Here is a 16711-nt window from a genome sequence, read left to right on the forward strand (position 1 = left end):
CTCTCTATACTATCGCTGCCACCAGTCAAAACTTCACACTGTGTAAGGCGACTACAGCCATGCATGGAGCTAGGGCCTAATCGTGACCTATCGAACTACAGACAGGTGACCTTATGTTTACGCGAATGGCCGTGATAGAGCAGACGAAATTATACCCTATTAATTGTTTTGTTTGTTTGTCATCAGGTAATTCCATTTCTTTTAAATTGTCTGGCAGGAAGTGTGTCGAGGATAATATTCTTGCAAAACTGTGTTTTCTGTTGGATGCCGAGACAGTTTCTTTGCTGCATCACCACGAAGCTGGTTTGTGTAGAAACTGTTTCATAAAAATAAATAACTTTATGAAATTTAAGGATGGATTGCAAACCAGCGTGAAGAAATATATTTGCAGAGATAACAAAATCAAAAGGCATTCACTATTGACGGATTGTTCCACACCTGACAGCAAGCGGCAATCAATTGCATGCGAGGTTGAGGATATTTCAGGTGAGCGTTCCCGTACATGAGAAAATATGAAACTTTTTTTCATGCCCCTAACCTCCTTCTCAACAGCCCATCCGATGTTCCTTATCTTGAGTTGTTTACTGCTGTTTGTTGTCACTATCATTCTAACCGGAAATGAGTAGACTAGTCTGTTTATTAGACATAATACGTAATAATGATAATAATAATATTTATTTATTTTATTCATGGTTAAACTAAGTGCTGTTAGGAGATCTTTTGGGACCCTTAAATAGATTTTCTTGCTTTATTGCATATGTCTCATTTGATAAATCAACTTTGAAACCTCAAGCACACATTTGGAATTGTGATTCATCTGTTGCAAAGAATTTTAACTAAGCATGAGGTAGAAGCTAAAATATTTGCAAAACATATTATTGCATTGCTGGAGCTCAACATCCTCTGATGGCTGAAGCAAGACCGACTGGTATTGCTTTCATCGTCATTTACAGTGAGTGCCCTTTTATATTTTCATACATTTATGTTTTTAGAAAGTGTGGAATGTTCACACATATGATATACTATTTCTGCAAGTTTATTAACATTTATAAATGGCAAATTTCTACTAGTCGTTATGATACCTTAACAATTGGGCAGTTTGGCAAGGACTGAAGGACTTGTGTCAGTTTCTGACGCTGATGATGGGTTAACCCTTTGATTTGCATAATAACAAAGTGTACATATTTTCACATTGAAATTAGATGTAATGAAGCTTTTGAATGGTAGTCTGAAAGAGTAATCTTTAGACTCGGTTCGATTCCGGTCAAAGGCAAACACATCGAGAATACTTATTCACTGTGTGTATTCTTACTTTGTGATGTAATAATATATTCTTGTGTTAATATCCTTATTATTATTAATGTTGTATGTTTTCCAACAACAAAAATAACTTTAGTGCAAAATAAAAATGTTATTTTTTGTGTTTAAATTTTTATGTTAAAGGGACACCTTTCCTTAAATAATGATCGATATGTTTTAATATAAGAAACTTCTTAAGTAAGTTATGTCAGCTCTTCTCAAAGTGTACATTGAAGGAAGCTAGGTACATAGATGCATCTGTTTTTCATAATGTACATATTTGTACTCTGTATAAAAAATAATTACTAGTTATGTTACATTGGTGCAGTTAAAATGACCTAACACTGGATTAATAGTTATGTAATACCAATATTTGTAGTTTTGGTCATTGGGCCCTTTATATTGAAAAAATATATGTGTGTCGTGATTGATGATGTTTTACCAGAATTGTGTATTACCAGACAATTTGTAACTAGGCAGTGTCAGCTCCTACATTTAAATGATTGGCAGTACCATTTACATTCACAGAGTTAAACATTGACCTTTCCACGTGCAAAAAGAATGCCACAAGTTACACTGAAAACAAGAGAAGTTCACCTGCTTCCCATAATGAAGAATCAGATGGTATGGCCTATTTCTCCCTTTTTTCACAGATGATAGATACATACAGAGTTAGAGATACTGATACTACATTTGTACTGTATTCTACTGTAAATATGAAATTTGAAAGGAACTTTGGTTGTATAAGGAAGTAATGTGATTTAGCTGTAGATTATTTAAGAATTAGTTTTCCTTTGTCATATCTTTAAAATACATAAATTTTCATTGGCCTAATATGTATTTTCTTATTTTTGAATATAGCATCATCTTTTTCTGTGCAAAAAGAAGCTGAACACATTTATGCAGCCTCACCGTGTACCAAAATCTGTTCTAATGGTAAATGGCCTGTGGTATATTACACATAATACTATTAGAGTAATAGAAAATACTTTGAGTAAATAATAATGTTTGTAAATGTGTTGAAATGAAATAAGCTATATTAATAAATTATTGGAAAAATGTGTTTCACATATGATTTATGCGTAATACAATATTTCCTTTGCACCTATTGTACTCATGCTTGTCCTGATGATTGCTTATCTGATATTGTTGTCTATTTCTGAACATTTAGGGACAGGACCCGATGAAAAACCAAAGGCTGCAGTTGGTGAACACAACTATTGTTTGGATTTGCCACCAAAACAAAAGCTACCATCTACATTTTCAACTCATGGTACATACATGAAATTAAGTATCTAATAGGACCAATTCTACTTTTATGTTTTGAAGAGATAAAAATGTTATTTGATAGGAGAAAGTTAATGTCTTCTTTAATTTAAATAACTACAGAAGCCATCTACATTTATCAAAAGCGTAAACTGAAATATATATATATATTTTTAGTATTTCTATCAGATGAGTAATGGATTCTGATATATGGAAAAAATACAACAATGGTACCAGTATTTTTCGCTGTTTAGAGTCATTTGCTGAAGTTGGGAAACAGCCACAGCAGACATATTTACATGGACTAATGCAAGCAGTTGCATCTGAGGACTTGGAGCAAGTTGTGACCTTACTTTTGTCCCACCCCAGTTCAAGAAATAAAATAAACGAGAGAGTGATACAGCAGCTACAGTCAGACTGTCAGGAGCTATCATCATTATCATCTCCATCGGTTCTCAGGGAGCAATCAAGTCTGCAGAATCTTACAGATAGCCATGACTTTATAGGTCAGGTATTTCAGGAGATGAAAGAAAGGTAATCTAATTTGATGAGTGAATTTACAATATGAGGTAATATTTGGGGAAAAATGTCATGTTTTAATTGTAATAAAACTTTTATCATGATTGTTATATAGGTCAGGTATTTCAGGAGATGAAAGAAAGGTAATCTAATTTGATGAGTGAATTTACAATATGAGGTAATATTTGGGGAAAAATGTCATGTTTTAATTGTAATAAAACTTTTATCATGATTGTTATATGAGTAATATAATACTAGTTTTAATATAAGTTTGAGTACAAAAGTTACCAAAACATTGGTTGAATCCCTCAACTTTTAGCTCACATAAACTGAAATGACATGATTCTTTTTATGGTGAGATGTTTTTACCTTGTCAGCTACACTAATTTGCCTTTTCTTCATCATTTTTTAGCTTACCTGAAAGTGAAAGAACAAGTAACCTCTATTTAATGGGTTATAATGTCTTTCTTGCAGTCTTTTATATGTAGTGGTTATTTTATTTGAATACTTATGCATGTCAGGTGATAACAGTGTTATGTGAAGAGGAGCTTATTTGGTTACACTAAACTCCCTCTAGAATGAATTATGTACCTTTGACTATGTTTACCAAAAATATATGGCAAGATCACTGTGTTGTTCATTTGCTAAGTAATCCTGCTTTTATTGTACTGAAGAAACAGCCCTTATTCTGAGAACATGGAAGGCATCAAAATATAGTTCATAATTTGCTAGTTTCATACTGTTTTACTAGGGCACCATTCTTGTTGGCTGTAATGTCCACTGTAACTGGATGTATGGATGGTGAAATTCCACTCAATAAAGTGGCTGCAATAACGTCATCATACTCCATACTGATGCGTATGCGAAACATCCATCTAACAGCATGGCATAAGATGGTGGGATGCATTCTCATAAGAGGACATTTAGAAGATCAGGTACAGTACTATAAAGCATTTGTTATTGATAGTAATGATTTTGAGGATAGAGTTGTAATTAATATATATATATATGTACATGGCATATACACATTACCAGTTTACAATGGTCATGGACACATGTCTATTTGGAAACAATATTGTTTTAAAAAAAATAAACATTTTAAATATATGTGTTAGCCCATCAGAACCTGTATTTTGTCTGATGTTTAATGCTAAAATTGATTAAGAAATTATGTCCCCCCATTTTTATAAATTTTTATACTGTCCCATTTTAATTATGTTGATAAATTAAATTTCTGTGTTAAATTGAAATATGACTATGCTTCTTTTTCAGTCATTGTATGTCTAATCCAGGCTTTCCGGTGCACATTCTATGACGTTATTTACAGAGTATGGTACTACTGAGCAACATTGGATTGTGCCAATCCCCAACTACCAAACTCCGAATGATGGCCCAGGCAGTGACTCAAACAAAGCTTAACATTGTTCGATCATTACAATGTAATCCATTGATCAAGGTAATTACTCAATGCAAAGAACACAACAAGTTAATTTATTATTGAGCACTGTTACATTGAAATATGTCTTCTATGTGTTCCATTAGTTATCATTTTAATGTTGTATGACTGAATTAATGCAGTATTTGAACATGATGAATGTGATATGATTCATTTCTTATAGATCACTGGAGACAATTTGGATGTCTATATCAGGTCATCTAAAGTAGGATCAACTAAAAATGACAACAAGGATCTTCACATGTTTGCATCAAACATCATTTTCTCCAAGTTTGCTGACATTAACTTGAGCACTTCACCACCACCTCTATCCTCTACATGCATCAACGCATCTGATGTCCTCCCGAATGAAGACACTTTGAACAAGTTATCCTCAGCTTATATTGTTCTCATTGGCAGAATACTGAAGGTTAAGAATCATATAATATATGTTATTAATATCTGGCATGCTCAGATCAGATTTACTAATATCTAAATGAATGAAACATAAAGTTTTATAGATCCTTTTGTTTAGCTGTGGATTAGGAAGTTGTTTAGGTTTGACATATTTTGTAAGGGTTTGAATTCAAATGCTTTGATGTGAGAGAAATTGTTATTGATTTCATGCCAGCTGTAACTGTTATCTGTTTCATCTGTTAGCTGTTATTCATTGTGTTTCAATCCATTATTTCAGGATATTCCAGCACTATCATGGCTCAACATCCCAACACACATTCCACACAGCCACAGTAAAACAGCATCCATGAAGACAGAGGTACATCCCATGCCACTGTTATTCAGCAATGAAGCCAAGTATGAAGAATGTGTGAAGATTCTTGATAGCTATGAGGATCAGTTGACAGAACTCTTTACAAGTGCACATGGTGATGATTACAACTTCATTTACATGTTTCATATTGCTCTTAATTGTAAATAAAATCATCTTTTCCTGAAACACTTTATTGCACTTTAGAGTAGTTTTCAATTGAATGCATCAGTACCCAACGTAAATGTAATCTGATATGAGTGTTATGACACTAATTAATGGATATTAAAAATAGATTTATTTAATTAAAAGTTGCACATATTTGTTTGTTAAAATTTGTATGTGTTTTTTTGTTTGTTTTTTGTTTAACATCGCACTCAGCAATATTTCAGCTATATGATGGTGGTCTGTAAATAATCGTGTGGCTGAAGACCTATTCTACCATGGATCTTCATGGGATTTGTGTAGTATCATAACAGTAGTCACAACAGGTTATCATTGTGGAATTAGATGAATCTACTTTTAGAAACAATAACAATTTGAAATGATTATCTAACTAATAAATATTATATTCAAATTATTTTCTCGTTTTACAGGTGACCAATCAGCGCTAAGGGAACTTCATGTTCCAGTCGGTGGGGATCAGCTCACCAGGGTAAGGCTTGAGGGTGCCAAGAGTCTCAGAGCACTTTCTCCTACACCTGCCAAAAGATTTGATGATCTTGGACCATTTGTTATTGAATGGTGGCACAACAAGCAGGACTTTTTGGAGGTATTTCATCTTTACTTGACTGGACTCGACCTTGCAACATCATTTGTTCACATTATACCAATCAAATTATCAATATTGTCACAATTTCATGTCATGTGCCTTTGTATTTCATTTATACGTATTTATGAAAACGAAAATATTTAGATAGCCAACAGAAACATCTTATGAGGGCAAAGAAAAAATATATTTCCTTATGATATACTAGTAACAACTTGTATTTCACATCAATGTCAGGATTCTAATACGGAAAGTCAAGTGTTAAAACTTTTGACTGCTCGTGAGTTATGTAACAGTGCCATCACACTATGTTTATATAATACACTGACACTGTATATTTTTTTTCACAGAAGGCATACAAGGCTTTGTTCAGCCCAAGGTCAATTAGACAGCCAGGGACACTATACTTCTACAAAGCCAAGTTTAACATGACAAATGTCAATGGAAATGTTAAGAGGAATTTTCAGTCTCATCATGACCTACTTGTTCATGTTGGAAAAGCTGTTATTGTGGAACAGGCACGTGAATACTTTGGTAATCACTGATGACAACAACACAGCTTTGAAGAATATTCCTGTTGATGTTTTCAACCTGTCTTTGGAAGAGAAAACCACAGCGTCAGAGGCAGTTTTAAGAGCTTTCCTTGTCCACTATGGATACCTTGATTTAACGTTCAAGGATTCTTGTGAAAGAATGTATTTGATTTTTCATGTAAATGCTGATGGTACAGTGGTGGAAGAAAAGTCTCAGTTTGAACCTGATGAAGTCTACAGTTATTGCCAGCAACTATTCCACTGGGCTCTCCATTTAATGGAGCTTGATGACACAGCCAAAGAGGGAGACAGTGATAGACTTATCCATAATGCCAAGATGAACATTCCATTCTTTTTTGCCCATTCTTCACAGAGTAAATATTTTGTGGAGAATATTGACTTTCTCATTAAAGTCTGCTACTTGCTCTCTCCAATGATGAAAGAACTTGTCCTTGACACAGCTTTCATTAACACCAAGGGAGGAATTTCAAATTGTGTTGAGGCTGACCTAGTGCAGGAACACAGCATAAAGAATCAGAAGGCGCTCATCAAACAACTTGGTGCCAACAAGACCAAAAACGCCATGATAACAGCAACAGGTGCAGCAAGTGCAATATTCAAAGTTTGTGACAACCTGAGGATATCTCTTGGAGTCAAACGACAGTCAACCAGACATTCCAAAAGGATTTGTATTTCTCAGATAGAGTCAATTCAAAAATCACTTAATGAATTGAGGCCATTTCATCATTGTGCAGGAAGAAAGTGTCATGGGTTTAAGGGCATTGTATCATCCCCTTTCAGAAAGTTCACAAAATCTAGTCTTTTCATCAGAGTCCAAGATATTGTGTTCAGATTGATGAAAGGTGATCATATTGACATGGATGACAGATGTAATCAGTCTGATGATACCAGTGATTCGGTTGCTGCTGCTGATGATGGCGATAGTGATGATGAACTTCCACCTGTGTAGTTGTGGCAGAGTGATATTTTGTATATACAACTTATGTTATAATTCTATTTTAGCCATAGTTTTATTAAAGGCGACTATGCTTGTCGTATAAGGCGACTAACGGGATCGGGTGGTCAGGCTCGCTGACTTGATTGATCCATGTCATCGATCCCAATTGTGTGGATCAATGCTCATGATGTCAATCACTGGATTGTATGGTCCAGACTCGATTACTTTACAGACCATCGTCATATAGCTGGAATATTGCTGAGTGCGGCGTTAAACAACAAACAAACAAAACATTCAGAATTTAATTCATGGAGCCAATGGACGTGTTAATTTCATGGATTTGAAGGTTAGTTGTAGTGTATTTCTTCTGTGATGCTTTATATGTATTTGTGTATTTCTAAATCTTACAGTTAGAAATAGGTTGTGCTAGGTTTATTGCTAGTCAGGTTGTGTATTGAATTCACAGTTCAGTGTATCTGGTTATGATTATTTTATATGATAAAGTATTATCATGATTGTAAAGAAGTTTCTTTAATTGATAAATAGTTATTTTTTTCTAGGCTATTATCATCTTAACCTGAACATTAACTAAGTAAAACTAAACCCTAAATAAACTCATAGTAATTCTCATACCTCATGCAGTAATTCTCATACCTCATGCCGCCCTCGAAACGATCTTCTTCCATGACACAATGATTAATGTAACGTTCACCTCGACGTCGGTATACGCGAATCCGTCCGTGGGGATTGCATAAAAGTCAACTTTTGCATGAAATGCATGCTTTTCTGTAGCAGTTGCGGTTTTGTGACTTGATTCCATATATGTACTACAATATTGAAAACCAAACTTTACTTGTTTGAAAAATACACTAAAATATTGGTGTCACAGGAACTTTTGTTGTTGAGTATATATTACTGTATCTTTCTGCAGGTTACTTACTACATGAGTAACATAGGTTTCTCGCTATTTCTCGCTATTTTAAGTTATATAATTGAATGTCCATTAGATTTAAGGCCATTCTGTATATTATAACAATGTCATTGTTCTATGTCTTTTGTGCAGTATGTCTTATTATTTATACATTGTTTCACAGCATATTTATTCCCCTCTCTCTTCTGAGAAAATAAACATCCATCAGCTCACACCTGTAGCCGTTTGTTGTGTTTACTACCCTGACAACAAGGTGCTACTACATAGTTATTCTCAAAATATTATACTGTGTATTTAGTGTGACAAAAATGTTATCAGTGGTAGAAACAAACATGTTTAGTCCACTAGTCCTTATAATGATAACGATATAGCAAAATCCTTAAAAATGGAATTTTTCTAACCGTCCTAATGATACCTCAGTGATGATACCTTAAGTATTGGGCAGTTTGGCAAGGACTACAGGACTAGTGCCAATTTCTAACGCTGGTTATACTAATCCTGGATGATAGTGATGAGTGACTTTCACCTGTGTATTTAGTGTGACAAAAATGTTATACTGATGGCTGATGATAGTTATGTGTAACTTTCACCTATGTAGATAGAGGAAAAGTTTGAAAACGTTTGCCAAAACTAGGTGTCAAAGGTATATTTAAGAAAGTGTTAACAGTGTTGCAGACTTCTATTAAATTTCCCCCAGACCACAGGACTGACAACTTGAAAATCTTACCAGTCCTTGTCAAAAGTTGTCAGTCGAAAACAGAAGATGAATTTCACTTTTTGCTTGTATGTAGTAGGTTGTTTTCTATTTAAAAAAAGTACACCCATTTCAAGCATTGGAAATATCTTCATAAATTTATCCTATTAATGGCTTCTAAAAATAATGATCTAATGTATAACTTAGCCTGTAAAAAATGCAATTGCACCAGACAAGTCACTTGAAATGTATAAAGAATTAATTATAAGTCATAAATATGTTTGTATGTAACAATGAAAGACATGTAACAAAACCTATGGCCTAACAGCAGTGAACAACCAATAGAAGAAGTGAATACTATTTTATTCATCTGAGCCTTAATGGAAAGGCTTTCTTGGAACTAGAGGATAACTGCAAATATCAATATCACATTTTATATCATAAAGTTGTCATCTTCAAGAATATGTCAATATTTCACAGAAATAATTGGAAAAATTTTAAGCTGTGATTTCAGTGTACAAATTGTACATATCTCTTGGTAGTGAGGAATTATTAATGTTAAAATGTACTCTATATTTAGGAGACATACTATGTTTTCAATGTAGAGCTAGGTTACCTGTAAATTATGGCGCTAAATTGAAGTGGAACCCAATGCGCATCTCGACATTTAAAATACAGTATGTTTATCTCCATTCTACAATAACTAAATAAAACACGAACTTGGTGTTAGCAAATATTAAAGCACAATGAGTTAAGCAGCATGAGTTAAACGTTAAAAGATGGTACTTGTTGTTACCCTGTCTGGCGCTCGGCATTAAGGGGCTAAAACAAGGACTGGTCGGCTCGGAGTCAGTATACTGTGTCTGAGTGGGGTATTCATGTTAAACTGCGGCATGGTATCTCAGTGAGCTATCACTATAAATCGGCATCAGTCCGGAGGAGTACAACGCTATCTTCCAACACTGGACCCACATTGATCCAATATCTTTGTGTTTGCTTGGTTCTTTTTCAGCCATACATATATTAACATGGCTATATTATTATTATTTAGGAGGTCAAAGATATATCACATTGCAATAATAATGGTGTGTAACTATATTTGAGAGTTGCAGAAATGTTGAGCACATCAGTTTTCTTCAGATTATTTACAGCATGAGCTACATTTACAACAGAAGCGACAATTAACGCAGCACATACATCCTTTTGGACTTTTGTCATTTTTTTCAAATCCAAACACATTCAACAAAAGGGTTCTCATACATGATGTTGTTTTGCAGTATTCTATGATATCCAGTTGTATGCCTGGCAGATTGGCTTTGATGTCATTGTTATCAAAATACAAAAGGGCTTCTGCTTGCTGATTTCTCCGCCCAGCTCTGCCGATTTCCTGAAGATATCTGGAAATGCATCTGGGCGGGCAACAGTGAATGACTCTTGTTATGTTCACAGGGTCAAAACCCATACCAGCACTAGATGTTGCTAATATTAGTCTAATTCTGGGGTCTGGTTTCTTTAATTCTTCTAATGTTACATCAGTAATTTCCTTGTCTTGAGTAGAATATAAACATGAATACCTGGATGCATGAATTGTTTGTTTACCAAACATTTGGGTTATGTAGCGAACTGCTTCACTCATGTATTTCATAGGCAGAAACATGAGGGTAACTGGGTACAGATCAGGATTGGCATACAATTTGTCAATTTCTGGTACATAAATGTTTTCAAATACTCCAACAACATCTCCACACTCATAAATACTATCCTTGCATATTTTGGATAAGTAGATGTTTGGGCGATCCGGCACATCCTGGATTATTGCAGGATCAACCATTCCAAGAACTGAAGGAAGTCTTGCCAGTTGTAGAACAGTCAAAGTTCCACTCAAACCAATGAACATGGCATTGGTGAATACGGCTGGCAAATTCTTCAGGGAATGATATCCTTTCCTGAATTCTTTACCCCTGTATTAGAAGATTAATTATGTTAACTTTTTATGCTGTCCCTTTATGGCAAAAGACAGAGAACACACACTCGAAAGTCAAATTAATAAAGCAGGTAAAATTAGGGTTCATGTACTAGGACAGACTCTTATTACTTTATGAGTATTTTAATTGTAACTTCATTACAATGAGAATAAATGTGTTTAAAGTACATTATTATGCATATTATATTTTGACATTAACATGTTGTTTGGTTATCTTGCTATTACTTAGAGTTGATAAATATTTAATCAAACAAATCATTGTTTCTTACCATTCTTCAACAATATGACACTCATCAATGAAGACTGCCTTGATTTCTTTCGAACAGAATTCAGTGTCTCTCAACTCATTCATCACGTTTAACAGTCCCTCTGGATGACACATGATGATGTTAAACTTTGATGTCAAGACATCAGCCATACAGCTGTCTCCATCAACAGTGTACACCTGGAAATATTTCTATAGATTAACTTAAGCAAGATTGTTATAATTTTCGGTTACAATATCTCATGTTAGGCATTGTAATAAGCTAGTTTCTCTGCAAAAACATCAAAAGGAAGAAATAAAAAAACAGAAAAGTGAGAAAAAAAATATGATTCATAAGAAGACAAATGGACACAAACATTTACAAATAGAAGTAAAATGAATATATGTATTTTGGGCATGTGAGTTTTTATGGTTTGGAGATCAAGGTTAGGATATTGAAATATTGTAGGTTGTGCATGTACATCATGCTGTCATAATATCATACTGTCATGTCACTTCAAACAGACAAAATTACACAGTAAGCCACTTGTAATAAAAAACACAACCTAAAACACTCTTAACAGACGTTTTCTACAATAAATGACTGTAATGGGAAAACTCACCCCATTATACTTATGACATAATTTTTTTAAATATACCAACATAAAATTTGCTGTCTTGATATATATCACCACTACAGATAAAACATTATAAATACTAATTCATGCAACCTTACACTTTCTGTATTATCAAATTCCAAAGTCACAACACCGCTTGCCTAGCTTCATAATATTTTTAATGATAATTTACATGTTTCATCAAACGTATTGAATACTTCAGAAGTATGTGGACTTACAGTTTGTCAATATATTTTAACCAGACAATGGGAAATGTACAGGTTTTTTAACCTCAACATCACTTATTAGAACTTTTTTTAACCAATTAAATCCGATGGTTACTTCGTTGTATTTTTGTTAAATTGATTTTATTAGATATTGGTAGGGGGTTGGGGGCGGGGCCGTGGGCGGGACCGGAGGCGGGACCGGAGGCGGAGGCAGGTTCTTCGTAGAATAATTACTTCACCAATCGCTAGTTCATTTAGCCAATATCTATCACAAAAGACATTCACAATAGACAGTCACCTTGCCCTCAACGTCAATTCGGCAAGCCGGTATGTTGAGTTTCTGCAGATGAAGAAGCTGATCATTTTGGATAATGTTCAGAGGACTGACAACGATTACAATACCGGCAAGTATGTACGGTGCTAAATGGTACAAAATACTTTTACCATAGCCAACAGGTAAATTAACAATAAGGTCTCTTTTATCTTTTGAAAAACTGGCAATTTTCTCTAATGCTTCTAGCTGTTTTGGTTTAAATTTGTCATGACTATTGCCAAAATAGAAAATACTCAAGGCGTCCATAGCAGACGAATTCGTGACAGCGTAGTAATATATTTTGTTCACAACATTGGTAAATAGAAAAAATCTACGTAAACAAAATAGTCCATGACAAGGGGTATAAATTTTATACAAATCTGGTTTCTGTTTTGTGTTTTTTGCTCGATATCCACTGTTAACATTTTTCATCGTTAATTTTTTTCAATATAGCTATTAACAAACATTGATTTCATATGACATCTCGAACCAATTTTGCATCTGACAAATGTCGATATGTTTCATGCGCAATACCACAGCAATTTCTTACGAACAATTTTACAAAATAAATCACTTGATTCGACACAAAGACACCACAAATATATATATATTGAGTACATTTTGGGTTAGAGGGCAAATTTCAAGATTCCTGTAATGGCCGCGCCCACACTGGTGGCAGCGATGTTACTGAGAGTGTAACGAAGGTGTCACGCGCTGGGAAGGAGCTTGGCATAATACCAAGCTCCTTCCCAGCGCGTGACACCTTCGTTACACTCTCAGTAACATCGCTGCCACCAGTGTGGGCGCGGCCATTACAGGAATCTTGAAATTTGCCCTCTAACCCAAAATGTACTCAATATATATATATTTGTGGTGTCTTTGTGTCGAATCAAGTGATTTATTTTGTAAAATTGTTCGTAAGAAATTGCTGTGGTATTGCGCATGAAACATATCGACATTTGTCAGATGCAAAATTGGTTCGAGATGTCATATGAAATCAATGTTTGTTAATAGCTATATTGAAAAAAATTAACGATGAAAAATGTTAACAGTGGATATCGAGCAAAAAACACAAAACAGAAACCAGATTTGTATAAAATTTATACCCCTTGTCATGGACTATTTTGTTTACGTAGATTTTTTCTATTTACCAATGTTGTGAACAAAATATATTACTACGCTGTCACGAATTCGTCTGCTATGGACGCCTTGAGTATTTTCTATTTTGGCAATAGTCATGACAAATTTAAACCAAAACAGCTAGAAGCATTAGAGAAAATTGCCAGTTTTTCAAAAGATAAAAGAGACCTTATTGTTAATTTACCTGTTGGCTATGGTAAAAGTATTTTGTACCATTTAGCACCGTACATACTTGCCGGTATTGTAATCGTTGTCAGTCCTCTGAACATTATCCAAAATGATCAGCTTCTTCATCTGCAGAAACTCAACATACCGGCTTGCCGAATTGACGTTGAGGGCAAGGTGACTGTCTATTGTGAATGTCTTTTGTGATAGATATTGGCTAAATGAACTAGCGATTGGTGAAGTAATTATTCTACGAAGAACCTGCCTCCGCCTCCGGTCCCGCCTCCGGTCCCGCCCACGGCCCCGCCCCCAACCCCCTACCAATATCTAATAAAATCAATTTAACAAAAATACAACGAAGTAACCATCGGATTTAATTGGTTAAAAAAAGTTCTAATAAGTGATGTTGAGGTTAAAAAACCTGTACATTTCCCATTGTCTGGTTAAAATATATTGACAAACTGTAAGTCCACATACTTCTGAAGTATTCAATACGTTTGATGAAACATGTAAATTATCATTAAAAATATTATGAAGCTAGGCAAGCGGTGTTGTGACTTTGGAATTTGATAATACAGAAAGTGTAAGGTTGCATGAATTAGTATTTATAATGTTTTATCTGTAGTGGTGATATATATCAAGACAGCAAATTTTATGTTGGTATATTTAAAAAAATTATGTCATAAGTATAATGGGGTGAGTTTTCCCATTACAGTCATTTATTGTAGAAAACGTCTGTTAAGAGTGTTTTAGGTTGTGTTTTTTATTACAAGTGGCTTACTGTGTAATTTTGTCTGTTTGAAGTGACATGACAGTATGATATTATGACAGCATGATGTACATGCACAACCTACAATATTTCAATATCCTAACCTTGATCTCCAAACCATAAAAACTCACATGCCCAAAATACATATATTCATTTTACTTCTATTTGTAAATGTTTGTGTCCATTTGTCTTCTTATGAATCATATTTTTTTTCTCACTTTTCTGTTTTTTTATTTCTTCCTTTTGATGTTTTTGCAGAGAAACTAGCTTATTACAATGCCTAACATGAGATATTGTAACCGAAAATTATAACAATCTTGCTTAAGTTAATCTATAGAAATATTTCCAGGTGTACACTGTTGATGGAGACAGCTGTATGGCTGATGTCTTGACATCAAAGTTTAACATCATCATGTGTCATCCAGAGGGACTGTTAAACGTGATGAATGAGTTGAGAGACACTGAATTCTGTTCGAAAGAAATCAAGGCAGTCTTCATTGATGAGTGTCATATTGTTGAAGAATGGTAAGAAACAATGATTTGTTTGATTAAATATTTATCAACTCTAAGTAATAGCAAGATAACCAAACAACATGTTAATGTCAAAATATAATATGCATAATAATGTACTTTAAACACATTTATTCTCATTGTAATGAAGTTACAATTAAAATACTCATAAAGTAATAAGAGTCTGTCCTAGTACATGAACCCTAATTTTACCTGCTTTATTAATTTGACTTTCGAGTGTGTGTTCTCTGTCTTTTGCCATAAAGGGACAGCATAAAAAGTTAACATAATTAATCTTCTAATACAGGGGTAAAGAATTCAGGAAAGGATATCATTCCCTGAAGAATTTGCCAGCCGTATTCACCAATGCCATGTTCATTGGTTTGAGTGGAACTTTGACTGTTCTACAACTGGCAAGACTTCCTTCAGTTCTTGGAATGGTTGATCCTGCAATAATCCAGGATGTGCCGGATCGCCCAAACATCTACTTATCCAAAATATGCAAGGATAGTATTTATGAGTGTGGAGATGTTGTTGGAGTATTTGAAAACATTTATGTACCAGAAATTGACAAATTGTATGCCAATCCTGATCTGTACCCAGTTACCCTCATGTTTCTGCCTATGAAATACATGAGTGAAGCAGTTCGCTACATAACCCAAATGTTTGGTAAACAAACAATTCATGCATCCAGGTATTCATGTTTATATTCTACTCAAGACAAGGAAATTACTGATGTAACATTAGAAGAATTAAAGAAACCAGACCCCAGAATTAGACTAATATTAGCAACATCTAGTGCTGGTATGGGTTTTGACCCTGTGAACATAACAAGAGTCATTCACTGTTGCCCGCCCAGATGCATTTCCAGATATCTTCAGGAAATCGGCAGAGCTGGGCGGAGAAATCAGCAAGCAGAAGCCCTTTTGTATTTTGATAACAATGACATCAAAGCCAATCTGCCAGGCATACAACTGGATATCATAGAATACTGCAAAACAACATCATGTATGAGAACCCTTTTGTTGAATGTGTTTGGATTTGAAAAAAATGACAAAAGTCCAAAAGGATGTATGTGCTGCGTTAATTGTCGCTTCTGTTGTAAATGTAGCTCATGCTGTAAATAATCTGAAGAAAACTGATGTGCTCAACATTTCTGCAACTCTCAAATATAGTTACACACCATTATTATTGCAATGTGATATATCTTTGACCTCCTAAATAATAATAATATAGCCATGTTAATATATGTATGGCTGAAAAAGAACCAAGCAAACACAAAGATATTGGATCAATGTGGGTCCAGTGTTGGAAGATAGCGTTGTACTCCTCCGGACTGATGCCGATTTATAGTGATAGCTCACTGAGATACCATGCCGCAGTTTAACATGAATACCCCACTCAGACACAGTTATACTGACTCCGAGCCGACCAGTCCTTGTTTTAGCCCCTTAATGCCGAGCGCCAGACAGGGTAACAACAAGTACCATCTTTTAACGTTTAACTCATGCTGCTTAACTCATTGTGCTTTAATATTTGCTAACACCAAGTTCGTGTTTTATTTAGTTATTG

General features: G+C 34.5%; 2 protein-coding genes across 3 annotated transcripts; both read left to right on the forward strand.

Moving 5' to 3' along the window:
* Positions 1 to 6838, forward strand: LOC125377714. 2 transcript variants are annotated; one of them, XM_048391745.1, is made up of 11 exons: positions 1 to 952; positions 1828 to 1923; positions 2161 to 2235; positions 2471 to 2572; positions 2820 to 3099; positions 3836 to 4019; positions 4412 to 4540; positions 4704 to 4949; positions 5214 to 5403; positions 5882 to 6057; positions 6405 to 6838. In XM_048391745.1, exons 1-11 carry the CDS (start codon positions 907 to 909, stop codon positions 6597 to 6599), a joined length of 1719 nt encoding a protein of 572 aa, XP_048247702.1. In that variant the 5' UTR covers positions 1 to 906; the 3' UTR covers positions 6600 to 6838. The 2 variants fall into 2 exon arrangements, with proteins under 2 accessions (XP_048247702.1, XP_048247701.1); XM_048391744.1 differs by lacking the exon at positions 4704 to 4949 and having other exon boundaries at positions 1 to 486.
* LOC125377711 lies at positions 6748 to 8690 on the forward strand. The gene has a single exon (XM_048391730.1). It carries the CDS (start codon positions 6748 to 6750, stop codon positions 7555 to 7557), a length of 810 nt encoding a protein of 269 aa, XP_048247687.1. The 3' UTR covers positions 7558 to 8690.
* Positions 8691 to 16711: the final 8021 nt, after the last annotated feature.

This window comes from Haliotis rufescens, unplaced genomic scaffold, assembly GCF_023055435.1.
Source record: "Haliotis rufescens isolate VD_foot unplaced genomic scaffold, xgHalRufe1.0.p SCAF_96, whole genome shotgun sequence".
NCBI lineage: Eukaryota > Metazoa > Mollusca > Gastropoda > Lepetellida > Haliotidae > Haliotis > Haliotis rufescens.